Raw genomic sequence first — 19,934 nt, 5'->3', positions numbered from 1 at the left:
TTCCAACAGGCTTCGATTTAAAACACACCCAATTCCTTATCTAACCCAGAGGAAATCTCTGAACATTGCAAGAATCAACCACCTCTCAGTCCCCTTGGCAACCTCCTACACCCCGAGGTTTGCGGCTCAAAAGGGGACAGAAACGCACACAGAACAGTGACCAGGTAAGTGACCTACCTGAGGGGTGCCCCCCCCCCACCCCGCCCCGCGCCCGCAGAGCCAGGGCTCCGCCCACAGGACTCACCTCACTGTCCGATACTTCCCGGTCATTAATGACAAATCGGTAGCTGGCGTCGGGGGACAACTGCTCAGCCTGCAGCCAGAAGCGAACCTGGCCCTTATCAAAAATCTCGTAAGCTAATTCTGATTTCAGAGGAATCGCTACAGGAAGAAAGGAAACCGCACGTCAATACTGCATGAACCCTTCTGAGAACGAACGGGCGCATATCGTGGGAAGACATCCATCCCAGGTATTCAATTTTCTGAGACTGTGAAACCCCAGAGTATTGAACTGGATTATGAAAACCACAGTGAAAAGACAAAGCTCGCGCGAGCCTGCGGCCGCGTGGGGAGCCTGCGCCGTGCGGCCCCGCGTGTGCCCGCGCCGTGGCGCTTTGCCGCGGGGCCAGGGGCTGCCGTCCGAGATGCCGCAGCCGAGGGTCCCCTCTGATCGACGTGGGGTGAGGGACGGCCACTCTGCCCCCCAAGTCCGACACGCGCGCCACGCGATGTTCGCGTCTACAAGTTACGTGTACGCCAGTATCTGTTTTAAGTGAAGAGGTGACGAGGCTGTACCCCGAGGCCACCCTTCCCCACGGGCTCCCACAGCGCGCCCCACACGTGAGCGCCCCGCCCCGCGGGCCATCGCGCGGTGGGGCTCCAGGCTTACGTACTGGGATTTCTGATTTCATTGCTCAGGGCCGTCAGACGTTCAAGCTCTGAAATGGAGAAAAATACGTTCCTTGATTTGGGGCCTGGACGCCGGGCGTCTGCGCACTAACAATTGCAGACGTTGACATCACCAAGATCTAACTGAGGAGGTGAAAGAAATTTGAACTAGAAGTGCAAGAACAGGGGGTGACTTGAACCTTTGCCTACTCTCTTCAAGGAGTTAGGAAGTTAGCTGCGACTGAGATCCTCACATGTCAATAGCCCACTTACTAAAGGGCCAGCTCAGCCTGCCTTAGGGCAGGGGTCCGGGGGCGGGCAGGGGTTGGGGCCCCTGCAGGTGTGTTACTGGAAGAGAACACCTAGCAGATCTGTTTCCAGAGCCTCTCATTTCTAAAATTGATCTGGCTGAGCGACAAAGTGCGGTGCTCTGATTTCCCTCCCCTTTCAAGGTGTCTTTCAACATATCTCAGCCCCCCAGAATTTCACCATGTGTAATGTCTTTCCTTGCCCTTCCTCCCTCCCTTTCTTCCTCCCTCCTCCCTCCCTCCCTCCCTTCTTAAACTTAGAATTTAGAAATGAGATCGTGGTCACAAGGTAGGAACATATTTGTTTGAAATGAAAAATGAAAGTGAGACTTTTCCTGATCAAAAGCAAACTCCATCTGGATGACAGGTTTGACAGTGAGCACGAACTCTCCCAATTAGGTCATACAGTAGAAATTTCCATAAATCAAATGAGCTAAATCTGCAGTTCCAAGGTCTTGCCTAAATATATTTATATTTAAAGTCCACATAGAACATAAAATATGTGGGAGAGTTCATCCCTTGCAACTACTTAAAATTAATGTGAAAACGTCACCTGTCGCCTTTAAAATGGTGCAGAGGAGTGCATCACGTTTCAGAATTCTTTAAGGATGTTTTCTGGGTAGAAAACTGAAGCCCACTGAGTGAGGGTCAGAAGAGGCAGCTGGGAAAGCCCGCGAGTGGATTCCGGCCCCTCTGTGCCCCCCACGGGCCCCAGAAAGCAGACAGCGTAGACCCCGTGCTCACCTCCTGCTGTGTCTCGCTAAATTTGCACAAGCTGACTGGAATTCACCTAACACCTGAGCCTCAGCTGCAGGTGCCTGAAGCCCTCGGAACGCTGCCTCCCACCCTGGATATCTGCCTCTCCTGCCTACAGCCCCTGGCACCACTGGGTGTCAGGTTTCCTCGCCACACCCTTAGCTCGACACCAAGAAAGATGCCAACTGCTAACGATGGTTTGCATCCCAGAAAATGGCACATTTCAGCAGGGGACTCAGAGGCTCTGAAGCTTTTAAAGATCCAAAAATGGGAGATTTGAGGATCCTGTCCAGTGCTACACAGTTCATTGTGCTACACAGTTCACTCCACCTCACTGACTGTTCATTTAACACACTCCCTACAGGCTGACCCTGACCTGCAGGAAGTGTAGATTAGGGTTGGAACAAGGAAATACAAACCCAGGCAGTAAACCAATCCGCCTCTGACATCCGAGCCAACCTACTAGAAATTACTGCTTTTCCCCAGGTCACAGTAAACAGACTTGTCACTTCTTTCTGCTCACAGTAAACAGACTTGTCACTTCTTTCTGCTGTCTTCTCTTTGCAAGAGAGTGAGAGACTTTGACTATGGCAACTAAATACTATTTCACATGCATAAGTATACCTAGACTTGTTTTATCATCCCAATTATTCAACGTTGGGAGGAAAGAGAGGATCTTCCAAATTACGTCTCATTAACTTTATGGATTTATCTGCTAATATGCTACTTCCTACTTGCCAAACTACTGAAATGTAACTAAACCTCAACTTTGAATGCACTACATAAGCAGTATGTCCTGGACCAGAGTTATTTGATGGATAGAAAATGAACTCTAGTGTTTGTTTAATTTCTAAAGTAATTTTTGGCTTATATAAATAGTCCCCATGCCCAGTCTCCCACAAAAGTACACACTTTTTCTAAGGAAGTAAGTCTTTTCTGTGTTAGTGTCAATCTTTGAAAGTGTTATAAAACCCAAAAAGGCCAGCCTATGTCATACAAATATTACCTTTTTCATCCATGACAAAACTGGAGGACACTCCATCCGTGTCACTTACAGACACAGAGTAAGTCCCCAAATCCACTTGGTCCGGATTCTTAAAGTACAGCTTGGAGCTGAAGGGAAGGAGACCAGGGGATGTTAATTACTGGTGTTCGGAGGCATTTCTAAGAGGTTACAATCGCCAGCTTCCAAGTGTGACTTACTGGTCCCCGTCAGTTTTGATGTGAAACCTCTCATCACCCGCAATGTCCTCATAGGATTTACACCAGGTGAAGTGGGAGGCGTCAGTCATTTCTGGGCAGTCGAAACTCAGGTAGATGTTGCCCTCCTCATCCACTCCTGCACTGACTTCCTTCGTGCCTGCAGAGCAAGGACCCGAGCTGAACACGTCAGCACTTAGGGACACCGTGTCCTGTGGGCTCTTCTTTTGGAGAAGGGGTGGCACAGGGTGAGCCAAGCTTACGTCAAGTCACCAGCTTCCACTCACTGTCCATCTAGGACGTTGGGGAGGAGGGTGGGGGAGGGGACGAACCACTGGCACAGGAGGCGGGTGGCAGAGTGGTTTGCGTTTGGTTTTAAATCCTCGCATTTCTGTCTATTTCCTTTTCTGTACCCAGGACCATCAGGGAAAACCTTTGGGGGCTGCCAATCCTGGCCATAAAGACCCTTTTTCTGCCTGAGCTCTAAGCCCCCTCACTGCTGGGGGCCCCAGGCAGCCTGACTCTCACCGATGGGTCCCTCCTTCCCCACTTTTTCCTCTGAGGGGGGTTGCAACTTTTCCACCAAGGTGGACACATGGCCCAAACCAGGCCCCTGAGAAGCCATCCCTCAGGACTCAGGAAGTGGAGGAGACACCTCAGCCTCACCAGGGGGTACACCTAAGGCCGAGCACATACAGACGCTCGTGGTTCCCAAGAGGGTGGAGACACACAGAAAGCCAGACACAGAATAAAACACAGCAAATATCCAGAGGGAAGAGAAATGGGAAGCACACATGCTTCTGCCTCCTGGGTGCCATCACTTTGTGCGACTCAGCTAACTCCTCCCCAGGAACCCAGTGAGCGAACCTCCACCCTCAGAAGTACGTCCCTTGTCAAGGTCAACAGGACTTTCCCTCCTTGCAACCAAGAAAATTACCAACGTTGTAACTTCCTGATCAAAATTCAGCAGTGATCTAGACCACCGCCACCTCTGTAAGCTGCGTATGCTCCCAATGCAGGTCCTATGGACCACACTGACCTAAGGTGCCCTCTCCTGCCCGGCCTGGCAGAGCCCCACGGCCGTGAGTACCTGCTCCGTTTCATTTGCCCATCCAGCTCCTTTAAAAGCCTGACAGGACACCATCCACCCAGCCCTTTGCCCCTCCATCCACGCACACCCGTAACACAGGGAGCCCTCCTTCCAGTCTCAGGTGACAGCTCACCTGGCCTGGCCTCCACGAGCACCGGCTCAGACGTGTCCGAGGGCGTCCCCACGCCACTGGCGTTCACCGCCCGCACTCGGAAGACATAGGTTTTACCTTGGTGTAGGTCACACACCTTGAAATACAGAGGAAACGTCACATGAATAGGTAAACAAAGGTGACTTCACTGCTTTCACGTTTTATAATTAATACACTTTCTTTTTAAAAATGAGGTATCCTCTAGTTGGGCTTGTTCTGCATTGTGAGGTAGAAAAACGGGGGAGAAGAGATCAACTTCACAATCTGACTTTGCAGGAATAAACAGATCTGCTACAATTTTGATATTTTCATTTTTTGCATATTTTAAAGCAGAATTAAATTCGTATCATCTAGTTTGTAATCTGGTGTTCATATTTAACACAAACCTATGGCACTAAATATTATTTTAGATGTGGGGTTTTTTTGTTTGTTTGTTTGTTTTTAATAAGGAGGGCGCAGCTCACAGTGGCCCATGAGGGGATCGAACAGGCAACCTTGGTGCTACCAGCACCAGCTCCAACCAACTGAGCCGACCGGCCGCCCCCTTAGATGTGATTTTTAACTGTGCAACAGATCCCATCCTTTGGACACATCAGTCTCTTCTTAGGCCTATGTAGATTGTGCATTGTAATCTGCATTGATAACCATGAATAAAACAAACATACGTTAGGTAAGTCCCTAACTAATTTGTTCACGAGATTCTTAGAAGCTGATTTGTTCATTCAAAAGTAACGATCTCATTGCATGTTGTCAACTGTCTTCCAGAGGCACTGCCCATTTCCCCCGTCACCGTGTATGCATGTGCCCAGCTCAGATGTGGCCTTTCTCTGAGGGTGGGTGCATGCATGTCACCTCTCTGTCTAAACCACATCACAGAGCCCACAACCGAAAGAAGGACGTGTCTACACGAGGGCAGCTGGGCCGTGAGCCATGGAGAGGGGCCCACAGGACTCAGCACCAGTGTCACAGCCGCTGCCAGTGACGGCGAGCTGTAGGGGCCGAAATAGAAATGTGTGGAGAAAGAGAGGATAGAGCAGTTCAGCCCCATAACTGTGCCCGATGCAGTAAGAGAGTGTGTGTGTGTGTGTACATACGTGTGTGTTAGCAGACAGACTTCACTCAGCAGCCACATGACTGAAAGTTAAATGAGAGGCCGGACGTGGAAAGGCATGGAAAGCACTAGCCGCCCCCACGGAGCACACAGGGCGGCCTGTGCACACGCCTGCGTGCCCCTGCGGGACCGTGCTCTGCGGGCAGGACAGGCAGGGCCACCGGGTCCCCACAGCCGCAGCTCTGTGGGGACCACACACGGGCCGCTGCGTCCCAGCTGGAACCTCCACCCCAGGTTCTCTGAGCTGCCCGCTCTCGCAAAGGCGACACTCAGGGAGGGGACGCTCACCTTTAAGTAACGGTTCGCAGTCGCGCCCTCGTTGACCGTGACCCACTCTTCGGCCTCTCCTTCCTTGTAGTCCACAAAATAGCCGGAAACGGGGCTGCTGCCGGAGTACACCGGGGCTTTCCACAGCAGAACGAGCGACGTGTTCCTGACCTCACAGAATGTCAAGTCGTAGGCAGGACCTGAGACATGGGGACACGCAGGTACCACCAACGCCGCGGTCACGGCCCCGTGGACACGAGGCCGCCGAGCGCACGCCCCACGCCACGGACGCCACTGCTGCTCGTTACAGCTGTGGGAATCCTCCCTCGGGAGTATGGAGTCGGGCTGATGTTCCTGCAGCCCCATCGAGGGGGCATCTAGGTGACCGAGGAAACTCTGGGAACGATCACGGGTCTACACGGCTGGCCCCAACCACCAGGTGCGTGTCCGAGACAGAAGTCAGGGCACTCGTGTCACCCACTCCCTGGACTGACCACCTGCCGGCTGAGGAGACCCCTGGGCCTCTGCCACGTCACCCTCAGTTCTGCGTCCTGCCAGCCCCCAAAGCTACTCCCCAGGGGTGCTGAGTCTGGGTGCAGCGACATCGAGCACACGGGAAAGGTGGGCGGCCCCGTCTGAGGGGCCTCGCACCGCATCTGTGCGTGTGGCCAGGCCACTTCGTGTGAAGCCCTCAGAAAGCTTCTGGAACCCATAACAGCTTGTTCTTCCATTGGCTTTTCTAAGGGGCAAAACTAATTTCATTAAAACAAATACCAAAAAAAAAATGAAAAGAAAAACAATTTAATCTTGCCACAAAATTCAAAAATAGTCTGATTTTTTAGCTTTTTCACCTTTGATCTTTAGGTTTTCATCATTTTCTTTTTCTAAAACATGAGCATATGACCCACTGCATTCAGGCTTCTGACAGACTGAACGCAAAGGGTGTGGCCCAGGACGAGCATCTGTGACGAGAGCTTTCAAACGTAGCATTGATGCAGAGTTGCAACAACTGCATATTTTAGAACTGGGGGCCCCTGAGGCCCAAATGCTCTGAGAAGGGAACTGTGGGACTCCTGAGGTCACACTCCATGTCAGCCTGGAGCCAGCATGTGCCCCCTCCCGCCCAGGCCACCCAGCCCCAGACCAGGCTCCAGCTGTCCTTCCACGTGCTTCTCCCTTGCTGCAGACTTGACCGCTAATCAGTCTGTACCTGTCACCAGCTAACCTGTCCGTACCCCCAGACTACAGCACTGGGTCACCCCAACTCACAGCTATGCCCATGTCTGGCACAGTGGGAGTGGCGCCATAAGACGTGTACCGTGAGCAAACCCTGCTCGCTGCAGACTGGTGACCTACTGCAGACTTGGGGCTGGCACCCGGGAAAGCCACTTCTGGGCTCGGCCGTGTGCCAGGTGCGTGCGTGGGAGTGTGTCCAGGACACGGGCCTCTTACCAGGTTCTGGTGCCGTCCAGGCTTCACACTTGAAGAGCTCGGTGGCGTCTGAGGGCTGCCCAACCCCCGCCAGGTTGGTGGCAGCAATTTTGAATTCATATAGCGAGCCTTCTGTCAAGCCATCCACCTATTTAGATTGTGTTTAAATTAGTACATGAAATAAAAGTGGTGTGACAACCACGGGGGCAAAGGTGCCTTTGTGACTGATCCATGGAATGACCAGAGGGGCCATGTCGCCTGAGGATGGTGCTGTGCTCACCCTGCCGCAGCCACTCCTGGCTACCTGCACCCTGCTCATCTCCACGGACACCTGCACCCTGCTCATCTCCACGGACACCTGCACCCTGCTCATCTCCACGGACACCTGCACCCTGCTCATCTCCACGGACACCTGCACCCTGCTCATCTCCACGGACACCTGCACCCTGCTCATCTCCACGGACACCTGCACCCTGCTCATCTCCACGGACACCTGCACCCTGCTCATCTCCACGGACACCTGCACCCTGCTCATCTCCACGGACACCTGCACCCTGCTCATCTCCACGGACACCTGCACCCTGCTCATCTCCACGGACACCTGCACCCTGCTCATCTCCACGGACACCTGCACCCTGCTCATCTCCACGGACACGTGCACCCTGCTCATCTCCACGGAAGCTCCTACAGGGATGCCATGGTGGCACCCTTTGGGCAGACAGGGAAACTGAGGCTCGGAGAGGTAAAAGTCACAAAGAGGAAGAGGGAGAGCAGAGGTGAGCCCACACTCCCCAGGGGACACCTGCACTTCGGTTGCCATCAGAGTGGAGACGGACGCCTCCTTGCTGGGATGAGGCCAGGTGTGTGACGCTGGGCTGTCACCTGCTCCCAGCACAGTGGCTGGAGGTCCCTTAGGGGACAAAGCCGCTCAGCAGCCACGGTAGGCTCTGCTCTTCCTGGTGGTACCCCAAAGGACCAGGGAGCTTTCACCAGAACCATCAGCCCCGCCTGCTGGCAGGGCTGGGACAGACCTAACATCTAGAGACACTGCCTCTGAAGACAGCGCCCCACAGCCATGTGTGAGAAGCCAAGGTCCTTTCTGCCCCATGGACGGGCTCCGCCTCCTCCTGGAGGAACTGCTCCCAGAAAGGATGGAGGTGCTTGTGTGAACTATACGAAAGACACAGATGCTACATCCTGATGATACATGATAAAGCAGAAACTTTTATAACAGCCCCTAGACCAGGGGTGTCCAAACTTTCTTCAACGTTTTTCACCAAGGGCCACATGCAGTAAAATACACAAACAGCCGGGCCACTCGAGGTCAAGTATGTATTGCCTCACCTGGTTTATTTAAGTAAACTAAATATATTTTTGGAATTTGCTGCGGGCCAATTAAAAATGGACTGCAGGCTGCAGTTGGCCCGCGGGCCGCAGTTTGGACACCCCTGCCTTAGACCTTCGAGGACTCCCCCCGAAACTAAGTCAGCGTTTGTGACTCCTGTGGAACAGACTTGTCATGCCCTGTGGTGACTGTGGCCCGGCATTTCCTACAGCAGGAAGGAGGAGAGGGGACCCTGGGCGGAAACCCTCGCCCTGATATTGTTCAGAAGCAGATCGAGGGCTCGGAGAGGAAGGGAGAGGACAAAGCCTGCCGCCTGCTCAGGCTGTGTGTCTGGAGTCGATTCCAGATCTTTCTGACTCCAAACCGACATTCTTCCTACTCCCTCCTCCTGGACAACGTGTGTATTTTGACAAGTGGCTTAATCACGGGGGGAGGGGAATACAGCTTTTCTTAGGAAAGTGCTTACAGGCGAGACCATTCTAAACGCTTGCTGAGCAGAGCCCGTGCCCAGCTCTGCACACAGGACAGAAACGCCCTGCCTGCCAGGGGCTCGCGGCCTCACAGCAGGATGCTGCAAGGGACCTGGAGGCCGGGCGCCGGTCGCAGCCGCATCACTGACTGTCAAACCTCTCACTCACGCAGCTCTCCTGCTAGGCACTGCTTGGTCAGGTCCTGCCAGCGCGAGGACTCCGTGATCGCATGAGGCTGTGAATTTTTTTATCCATTTTTGTTTCTGGATCACATGACCTAATGCCACTGACCCCCGAAACCCGGAATGAAGGACTCTGCCCATAAGTGCAACCCCCAGCAAGGTGAGGAACCAGCCGACGCACCGTGAGGATCCTCTCTGTGACAGGAGAGGCGTTGACTTCGTGCCAGTTCTTATGATGAGCCTCACGCTTGTCCACGAAGTACCCAAGGATGGGCGCGCCTCCGCTGAACCTGGGCACCTTCCAGCCGAGGGTCATGGACTGGCCATCACACCGCAGGAGCGTCACCCCGTATGGGGGGGAGGGGACGGCTGCAAGGAAGCACAGCGGGAGAGACCGCGGCTCAGCGGGGCTCCTCTGTCGTCCCACCAAGCGGCTGTGAGGTGCCAAGCAGGGGTGGCCCTGGGCACTGGGCCCACTCTTCCTTTCTTGGCCGACCTTTACCCATCGTTGGTTTTTATGCCTTTTTTAAAAGAAGATAAAAAAATTCTCTGTATATTTATGGCTGTTTCTAAATACATCTCCCAATGTTTCGGTAATACCAGGACAAAGGATTATTTCAAACCGGCCTGAACATTTGAAATCACAGGTGCTCCCCACTCCTCTGAGGAAAACCTTGAGAGGTTTCTCTCCCTGGCATTCACGAAGAACAACGACCGTTGTCTCCACGGCCGTGAGGACGCCACTGTCCAGGCCAGTAAGTCTTCATTTGCTACATGTTTACAGAAACTTCAAGTTAAGTCCAGTGACTGTGACGTCGTACTTCCCTTCTGGACAGCAGGTGTGGAAATGGGCCATCTTTTCATAACACGTTGAAGAGGCTACATCGCTGCTTTCCCCGGATTCTGAGTCCAGGCAGCCTCTGGTACCTGACATACAGGTGAGCTGCCAACAAGCTCTTCCTATAGAACCAAAACTTAAAGGATGGATTGGTTTTCACCTCAGAGGAATAACTTAAAAAGACACATGGGAATGTTTGAACGTTTCCCCTGGGCAAAACAGGAGATGAATGACCTTAAAAATTTTTTTTAATTGATTTGTTTGCTACCCTGCCCACCTAAGTATTATCAGATTTAACATTCCTTGGACATCTTAGAAACATGATTGTTAGAGGAGAAATCTTAATTGCAGAAAATATTTTTATACTTTAGTTGGAGACAGAAATAAAGAACAAAACATTTCTCTCGGAAGTGAAAAGGCAACACTGTGATGCAAAACGTGTAATAGTTGACACTCCTGTTTCACGTTCCTGAACCTGTTTCAGCTGCATGGTGGGTGTAATGTGACATCAGCAGTGTGACAACTACAAGACAATAGCTTCACGGATCAATGTTTCTAGGGCCCACCGCTGCAATTTAAGACCTGAATTGTTCAGTTTGATCAAAATAATAATGTTTAAAGATCATTATGTATGAATAAGTTACATAAACATTTAAAATTCTCAGGAAAGAGTTATTAAAGTTCCTTGCACTAAGAATAGCAAAAAAGGCCACAGATGTTGTTTGATTTTAGCATCTATTTTTGAAAAGAGAAATCCATACCCCTCGGCGTGCGTTGTAATGTAGGTACATGAGCTTGGAAACAAATGTGACCTCCTATAATATTTTCCCTGTATAATTTGCATTTCATGAGCACGTCACCATGTCTCCCCATCACACTGGCATTTCCGAGACGAGTGGCCAGGTGATGAGAAGCTCCCACAGAACTCTGTGTTCTCTATTAGACAGTTTACACCCACATGTTTTCCTCTGGTAACATTCCAGCTGGCATCGTAAATGCTTCTTCGTGCAGAAATGAAGACGTGCTGGGGAACAAAACGGGAGCAGAGCTGCGGAATTACTCACTGAGGGCGGCCTGGACCTTGATGACGTCGGACTCCTGGGAGTTCTCGCTCGTCCCCACAGCATTGACGGCCTTGACCCGGAAGATGTACTGCTCGCCCGTGGTCAGTCCGTGCACAACGAACCTGGGGAGACACAAGCAGGCGTGGCTCCAGGCACTGCCGGCTTTCCTCCTCCCGCAGAGACAGATCACCTGGAACACTCTACAAGAATGTTTCCCTGGGACTCAAAGGAAGCTGACTTTTGTCTGTGTTATGTGCATCACATACGTCCATTTTCATTTTGTTATCTAATTAATTCGAATCAACATGCAGGGTCACAAAGTAAGGTCATGACCCCCAATTCTAGCAGGAGCTGAAGCAACGGCTCTGAGGGCACAGCAAGCAAAGCTCCCGCCTTACACCTGGAAAGTGCTCAGTAAATGTGGGCAAGTACTGTCTGTCTTCCAGGGTCTGCAAACACTTTGGTCCATTTACAGAATTCCTGCACTACGGTGATATTTTCAGTGTTCTGTTCTGGGAGGTCTTTCTGCATTTGCTGGCCATGGACTGTGAATGACATCTAACCGCCATGCTCCTCAATCACATGGCTTCTTTTTCTAACCACAGCTTTTTCCAATTATTTAAAAAAGAAGAAAGTTTGGAAAGGAACGATGGCTGAGCCATAACGGATAGCCCACCATAGTAGAGATCCGACAGCTGCCTCCATGTTCCTAAGAAGCGTGTCTTGGAGAAAAGCCTAATAAACCTAGACAACACGGCTCAGCACGAAGCAAGAGCAAGTCGATGCCAGGAGCAGACGCTCACTCTTCACCAGGGGCCCACCCATCCCTGCACCGGAGGAGCAAGTGCCCCTGGCTTTGTCCCATCACTGGCCCACGAAGAGGGCTGTCAGTTCTGTGAAACTGTAAAGGTTCAGAAAATCTACACAGAAAAATCAAACCCCTGTCACATCACAGTTGCTGTCCTAACTCTCCGTTCAAAGGAAAATCTTAAATGCTAACTAGGGCAGAAGAGCGAACTTCTGGAACGCCTTTTTTGTCAGCAGAAAAACACTTCAGGTAAGTCGTGGTAACCGGCTCACCACCATTAACCCCCTAGGTCCCTGTGTGCGAATAAGAGAACAGATGCAGTGTATGCGCGCTTCTCTGACACGTTTCTACCATGGTTTCTGCTGCTCTCACTGCCATGTGCTTTCTGTGTGGGTTCTGCTTTTTGTACTTTGTTCCCAGGCAGTAATTTGGGGCCCGGAAGGTGGGGAGAGGGGCTCGGGGCAGGCAGCACCTGTTGTAGCCGATGGGCTTGTGGTTGCAGGGCTCCCAGACGTTGGACCCGGCCACACAGCAGTCCACGTAGTAGCCCAGCAGGTCCTCTTCGTGCTTCGGCCTGTCCCACTGCACCACCACCGACGACTTGGTGTTCCGTGACACGAGGACCCGGCCAGGAGCAGAAGGAGTGACTGCAGGGAGACACGATGGGAGTGGGTCAGTGTGTTCAGAGTTTTGGAAGACACACCAGACACCGTCAAGCCCGTTTGTCCCCAGGAAGTGGCAACCCGGGTTTGGACCTTTGTACGGAATATGGACAAAGAGGAAGGGACGGGCAAACAAGGGGTGGGCAAACAAGCAGAGGGACTCAGGGGTGCTCACCCGTCCTCTCTGCCCCCTCCCAAGGCCCCCCCTGACCCCAAACAGAAGGAGGTACAACCACAACACCTCCCGCCCCTCCACCAGAATCATTAAGAAAGAAGTGTGGCGACACACGTGCTTTGGTTAACTGGGTAGAAGCTTTTGGGGAATGGAAAAATACCAACTGAAAGAAAATAAGACACATTTCCACCAGATTCACTGGACTCTGAAAGGGGACTCAAGTGCACACCATGATTTGACCATGGATTTTTCTCACCTAGTGTAGTCCAGAATTTCTACAATTAGCATTTGACATCTTCAAAGGGGGAAGTTCAACCATGCAGGTAAAAAACTCTAGTACACTTGGGGTTGAGAGTTTTTAAAAAGTGGCCATTGAAATCTATGTAATTCTACTAACAATTGTCACCCCAATAAATTAAAAATAAATTAAAAAAAAATAAAATAAAATAAATAAATAAATAAATAGCCAATTTAAAAAAAAAAAAAAAAGTGGCCATTAATAAAATGGCCTAAAAAATACTTCTAACCCATTTATCAGTTTCATAAGAAGAAGGTGGAACTTTGAAGAAATGTTGAGAACTGGGCAAGGCATGGCAGAGAGACCTTCGTCTCTTGTAAGGGAGGCACCTTGTGGTGGTGTCTCGTGTGTGGTGTTGTTGCCTTTGTCAACGCATCGTAATGCTTATCTGACGTCACCTTACTCAGGGCCCGTCCTAAACTTCGGCCAATCACTGTACCACTCACCAGTGGAGTCCTGAGCCTGAATGGGGGGAGTGATTTCTGACGGGTCACTCAGGCCGTGCTTATTTGCAGATAAAACTCGGAACACATATGGTTTTCCATCAGCAAGGTCAAAGACAGCATATCGAGGGGACCTCACAGCCAGCTGGGTGTTCACCCGTTGCCAGCTGCCACTCCCGACCATGGACTGCAAAGACAAACAGGACTTATGAAAGAGAGCCAGGGGTTCCCCAAAATCAAGTTGAAGGGAATATTCCATTTGAGCTAACCAAATTATATTTTAGGGATGTCATCCTGTATGCCACACACTGGGCCAGCAGTAAGTCTTTCCTGAATTTTATGAAAAGGGGAGGCAATGTAGAGAAGTAGGTAAGAAATTACCTAAAGTTGGAAATATCAATAAAATTTTCACCTGACATGGAATAATTAAACCATAGAAAACTTAAGGGAATCAATACATAGGTTATACTTTTAGTAAAATGGAATGAACTGTAAGTAGTTAAAGATAATTTAAGAATATATTTGTAAAATGCCATCATAACTCAACTGTTCACATTTTGGTTTTCAATTGTTACTATTTTGCAGCTAGTTATAGTGATAATAATGTAACAGCAATCTAAATAATTAACAATGGGGTAAGATACATTGTGATACATTCATACTAAAATGTAACCTTTTATGTTGTTGTATAAAGATCTTTAATAGGATGAGAAGAATTGTATCATTCTGTTAAATGTAATAAAGAATGCCAATCATATCCATGATATATCAAGTATATAAAAACCTGTAGAGGAAAAGACTATAAATATATATACCATTTGTCAATAGTGACTATTTTATATGAAGGAATTGTTGGTGCTTTTAATTTTACTTTATATGATGTCTCTGTATTTTCCAAATGTTCTGTACTGCATGTTGAATTTTTATCATTCATAATTACTTTTAAAGTTACAATTACACGTTTAATTTTTTTTCCCTACAGAGAAAAACCCCTTTTTCAAAGAAATCCTGAGGTCTTCAAGGTTGTGTGCACATGGACCAGCTGGAGGCTGCCAGAAGACTGGGAAAGCAATCTGAGTAACTCCCCAGGCTTCCGGAAATTAGATTCATGTTCAAAGGACAGGTTTGCTCTCATTTTAGCAAAAGTGAAGTCACTTTCTTGGAGTAGGCACAGGTGTCCGTGGTAAGAGGCCCCCACATGCCTGCATGCGTTCTCCATTGGGGTGGGGGTGACACTTGGCTGGGTGATCAGAGAAAAGGACCCTTGTGTTAGAGGAGGGAGAAAGTAGAGGGAAAAACTGTAAGGGACTTACTTCCAAGCTTCCAGAAGCCCAAGAAAAACTGGGAGCCTACATCCCTCGCAGTTCATGGTTCAAGCAGGGGCTAGAGGAGGGTGTGCAGCCCAGCACCTTCCCAGGGGTCACCCGGAGGTCACCTCTGAGAACACACAGGGCTCCACAGCCTTCAGCACCCACAGGACTCAGCGGAAACGACCAGCCACCCGACGCTGAGCTCGTGGGCGTCAACCAGACAGAACAGGCCAGGCGCTGACCTGCGTGGACCCAGAGCGAACAGCTTTTGGCTAAGGTTAGGTGAGGAATTATCAAGTGACTCTCACAGGAAGGGAAATCCATGATTAAAACTATATACTAAAGAGCAGTGCACTGGCTGCTGGCTGTCTACGGTGTTAATGACAGGCCTGCAGCTCCCATCGCCACGTGCCTACTCCTAACGTAAATGCAAACGCCAGAATAAATACAGAAAATAAACTCTAAGTATTCCCGTGCTTCCTTGTAGGCTCTCATAGGAACCAAGTCACCAAAGACCACTGGAGACGGATTGGGATTGTGGGTGGACGGCCATGTGCCCAGCTCCCACCTGGGGCCCCCACTGCTCCACGCCCCCCACACCCCTTGGACACCGTGCCTCACCCGGGCAGCCCTGGCAGCTTCCTGTCCAGCACTCACACGCAGGCCACGTGTGCCTCCCCCACGACGACGGAGGTTCTGAGGCAAGTGGCCCCAGCAATAAGGTCCTCTTTCCAAAATGTCCGCTCACGCTCGCTCTTTCTGGCAATGGTGGTGACGGACAGGGAGATGCCTGTGCAGGGGCCAGGGAAAGACCTTTCCTCCTGGCTCAGCACCACCTGGATCGGACCACGCAGACGTCCGCTGTGCAAACACTGTATTTTGTCACCCAGAAAGCACAAGCTAACTGCCCTGCAGCACACCAGTGACAGCCCTCCAGGGAACTGAGCTTTGCAGAGAAGTGGGAAGGCAGAGGGCCGCTCCCGCTGTGTGGTGGGAGTCAGTGCCCACTGCCATCCGCCTTCCTGCCACGCCTCACCTAAGTGTCATTTCTGGGAGACGGTCACTGCGTTCCATGCTTGACGGTCATGCTGAGTGTGATATTCTGTGTGGACTGTACACGTCATACTATGTATTTGTAACGTAATGCCACAAAACCAGTTACAGATTCGCAGGACTGTAAAGGCCACAACCCAACAGTGAGTCACCAAATCACAGGGTGGGTCCGACCTGCACCTTCTAGGGCGATAGGACGAGTGCACAGCCTGTAGTAAGTCTTCGTTTTTGAAACCGTGTTGGTGTATGTGCGTGTGCGTGTGCGCGTGTGTGTGTGTGGGTGGGTGTGTGGGTGTGTGTGTGTGGGTGGGTGTGTGTGTGCAGGGCTGCAATACACCAACTATGCCCTTACCTGTGTCCACACCTACAGTCTTCAAGCCAGTGACCCTCTAACACTCAGCCACCTGAAGTGTGACTCACTCTACAAGATCGCCACCCAGTGGCCATGTGGCTCATGAACACGCTGAGAGCCCAGCAAACAGCGCTGCCGCTTCTCAGTGAGTCCTCAGGAAGGAGACACAGACCCAGTCGGTGCTGGAGCCTAGCGGGGACTTGACCTAGTGACTCATGGGAGCAACACAAGAGCCAGGGCAATCCCTCCGAGGCGGACATGACCGCTCGTCATATTCATGGTTCGGCCAAAGCCTTGGGCTTCGTATTAAATACCAGTGGTAGAGCCCTGTGAAGCCCTGCGGCCTGGGCACGTGAGCACAGTACCTTCTCAATGAAGTACATCAGCGGCTCCTTGCCCCGCGGAACAGGAGGGTCCCAGCTGAGGACAACGTACGTCCTGCTGATTTCTGAGGCGTGTACATTGGTGGGCGGTCCTGGAATCTGAACGTCGCCTGGAGGAGGAATACACGGGGTGAGTGTGGGGGACCCCAGGTCAGCCCGTTGGCTCAGGCACGCGGCCGGCATGGAAGAACTGCCCTCGGTGCTGGCCTTTGCTTCACTTCTATTTTGGGAAAGTTTTCCAGCGCCCAGGCAGAGGACTGGTAGAGATCGTTCAGTTATCCCTGTCTCTAACATAAGCCAGTCGACAAGAAAAGAATCTAGTCCAGAAGGCTTCCCGAGTTTCAGCTGGAAGTGGGGAGAGATTTACCCAGAAGGAATAGAGCATTTAACCCAAAAGGTGGCCTGACGGCCCCGGGGATGTGTGTCAAAAGGTGCTGTCCCCGTGCCAGCAGCACGGATGCCTTGCCAAATGTAACCTACTCTGGGGGCACTGGCTCCAGCTCTCTTTATCCTGTGTGCCCTCCAAGCATTGCAACTATGTGTCAGCTTCCAAAGCACGCTGTCCTCCCCAGGTCGGGCCACACTACGTTCTCCAGCTCAGTATCCTGTGATCATACATTTGAAATCGCAGAGGGGTAGCATAAGCCTTTAGAAACGCCTAGGACAGGTTTCCAATCAGACATGTCCACTTAGCTCTCTTCTGCCACAAGTTGTTTTTTAATGTCCCATTAGGTGTCAGGGGTATTATGTTCCAGTACGGGAGCTTCTCATCAAAAAGCTGGGGGGTTGGAGGATTTCCAGGCCCCACAGGCCCTGTAATTTCGAAACAATATATTCTGAGCTCCAATTAGCTTAGCACATGATTAGAACAGTTCGAAACATCCCAGGGCGTCTCTGAGCCCTTCTCAAAAGCCATTTCTCTGGGGACCCTGCTGCCAGCGGCACACTGGACAGCCACATGGAAACAGCACAAACAAGACTGGGTTTCACTTCACAGGAGTCCAGTTTCAGAGCGCAGCCCATTTCACAGGCAACCGGCTTACAAAGGCAGCATGGCCTGAGCTGGGAGCATCTGGAAGTGGGTTCGATTTCAAACGAGGAGTCAGGGTGTCTCGGGAAAGTGCCCAGAGTGCCAGGCGGCAGGGGCCTCACCACCCCAATGGCCTGCTCTGCACCCATGGCTGTGTCACCCCTGAAGAGACGCAGAAAGGGGCACTAAGCAGAGACGGCATGGGAGCCTGCCCCAAGGGCAATGCACGCAGAACTCCCAAACACACAGTGGCTTATTTCCAAGGTGCCAGACAACACAGGATGCAAACCCAAAGGACAGAGGGCCACGGAAACTGATGGAAGCCGTGTGGGCCTGTGAACCCCCGAATGCAGACCAGGACCCCCCACTTTCTGAACTAAATGCCGACTGTTTGTACCCCTGGCACAGAGCTTCTCAGCCCAGAGAAATGAACTGAGAAGCGGTTTATTTGAGGCCTAGGCAAGAAGGAAGAATCCAGCTCTTTCAGCACAGAATCCCGACCAGGCTAAGATGCTTGAGTTATCAGGACTTCCGGCAACACGCTCAGTGGTGCCCCAGCAGGTGACCCCCACCACAGAGAGAAGAGAAGACAATTCAAAATGGCCCAAGGGAGACACGGAGATAAACTGCTGTCCAAACCGACACTCCAGCCGCTGGAGAGGGGAAGGTATGTGAAAGCGGAAACGGCCGAATGCTTTTCCCACCTGGACAGGTGCTGCTGGGTGGGGTCCTGCCCCCTGGGCTTCAGCATCACAACGCTTGTCTGCAGCCCTGTCCTAATGGGTCACGTCAGGACTAGATGAAAATGGGACATGAATGGAGGTGGGAGTCAGAAAAGCAGAGTGCTTTCCCCCGGTCACTCAGCTACTGACTGGCTGATGTGGGGTCCAAGCCCAGGTCTTCTGATTGCAAATCCTGCGTTTTGTTCTATCAGCCCCGGGATATCACAGCCTGCCCAGGAGGTTCCTCTCTAAATCAATGTATCATGAAGTTCATTGGAATTTATAGGCCCCCAGGAGGACAGATTTCAAGCGACTATACCATAATTGAGCCATAATTGAGCTTTCGGAATAAATGACGAAACCGGCACGTCAGCTGCACAGGACCTGGTGCAGAGCTGTGCACTGGGCGTCTGGGTCCAGGATTTAGTAACATAAAAACAATCTTATTATATTCTGAGAGCCTTTGTGGCCTTTCCAGGAATAGAATCTCCATTTTTCAATGGAGTGACTCAAGAAAGACTGGGAAAGTTAAGAGAAGAGAGTTGACATTAATTAACACGTTTAAAGGAAAACACTAACAAAGATTAAGGTGATTAGAAAAATTTAGCCAAAACCTAAAATAGCAGAAGAGCAGTTTTGTAACCAACAAAAGTAATGTTTCTTTATCATTAAAACAAATGGTGATTAGCAGTTATTTTCTAGCTAAAACAATGCTCAAAGAGAAAGGTCAGCTTAGGTGAAGGAAAGAATTAGGGGTAGAAAAGGCAAGAACTTCCTAATGACATACTTTCAAACCCAGAAATGGTTTGCTTAAAAACACTGTGGAATCTCTCTCTCTCTCTCTCTAAAGATTCTTTTACATTAGAAGATGTATTCATTATCTAGCATGAGTTAAGTTCACAGATGAACTTTCCAAACCCCTCTCCGTGTACAGGAAGTTTTATTTCATACCTAGTTTGTTCTGGGCCATGGAAACTGCCCATTGGCTGCGAGTGAAGCCTCATGCCAGGGAACAGAAGCCCCGTGCACTGAACTCCGGCCATATCAACATCCCCAGCCAAACAGTTCCCCTCTGAGTGTTTTATCCTCTGCCTTCCACGACCAGCCTCATCAGCAGAGCCTTGGAACGTTTCCCAGGGTGTGAATAAAACACAGCCACGTTCAAGAACGCATCAAAAACAGTGAAGGCCCAGGCCCAGGAGCCAGGAAACCTGCCTTCTCATAAGAAAGGAAATGAGAAGGAGCATGAAAATCATTATCAGAGACTCTGCTCCAGCTGGAAATAAGACCCACAGTGTCTGGAAACCACACTTCCATTTTTTCAGTTGGAAAACCAAGTCTTTGAAAATGGGGTATTTCTTTATTTGGCACTTAATGTACAGCTGGCTATTTATATCCCAAAGCATCTGTATCCATATATAAAAAGATAGCTTTTCTCCCCAAAATATCATAGTCGCTGCCTTGAAACACATAGTAGATTCTAGGATTTCATGTTCCCGTGCTTTTCACAGTGACCTTTACGTACTGCAGCTTTCATCGTAGATATGCGACATTTATACAGAAACTTACTCTTCCCTGTTTCAGGTAACCTGACTGG

At 50.6% G+C, this 19,934-nt stretch overlaps 1 protein-coding gene across 9 annotated transcripts in view; it reads right to left on the bottom strand.

Annotated features, from left to right (window-relative positions):
• MYOM2 (myomesin 2) overlaps positions 1-19,934 on the bottom strand; it is a 126,737-nt gene that overhangs the window by 28,827 nt on the left and 77,976 nt on the right. For all 9 annotated transcript variants that reach the window (XM_033104358.1, XM_033104361.1, XM_033104359.1 and 6 more), the window contains 12 exons: positions 16,568-16,695; positions 13,491-13,674; positions 12,382-12,556; positions 11,102-11,223; positions 9,381-9,568; positions 7,224-7,350; positions 5,793-5,971; positions 4,376-4,490; positions 3,156-3,312; positions 2,959-3,065; positions 894-938; positions 245-381 (listed from right to left, as the gene is read on the bottom strand). In XM_033104358.1, the coding sequence (XP_032960249.1) occupies positions 245-381; positions 894-938; positions 2,959-3,065; positions 3,156-3,312; positions 4,376-4,490; positions 5,793-5,971; positions 7,224-7,350; positions 9,381-9,568; positions 11,102-11,223; positions 12,382-12,556; positions 13,491-13,674; positions 16,568-16,695 (1,664 nt within the window). The remainder of the gene's footprint in view (positions 1-244; positions 382-893; positions 939-2,958; positions 3,066-3,155; positions 3,313-4,375; positions 4,491-5,792; positions 5,972-7,223; positions 7,351-9,380; positions 9,569-11,101; positions 11,224-12,381; positions 12,557-13,490; positions 13,675-16,567; positions 16,696-19,934) is intronic.

Source organism: Rhinolophus ferrumequinum, chromosome 4 (genome assembly GCF_004115265.2).
Source record: "Rhinolophus ferrumequinum isolate MPI-CBG mRhiFer1 chromosome 4, mRhiFer1_v1.p, whole genome shotgun sequence".
NCBI classification, from domain to species: Eukaryota; Metazoa; Chordata; class Mammalia; order Chiroptera; family Rhinolophidae; genus Rhinolophus; species Rhinolophus ferrumequinum.
This window is presented reverse-complemented; position numbering and strand designations above follow the sequence as displayed.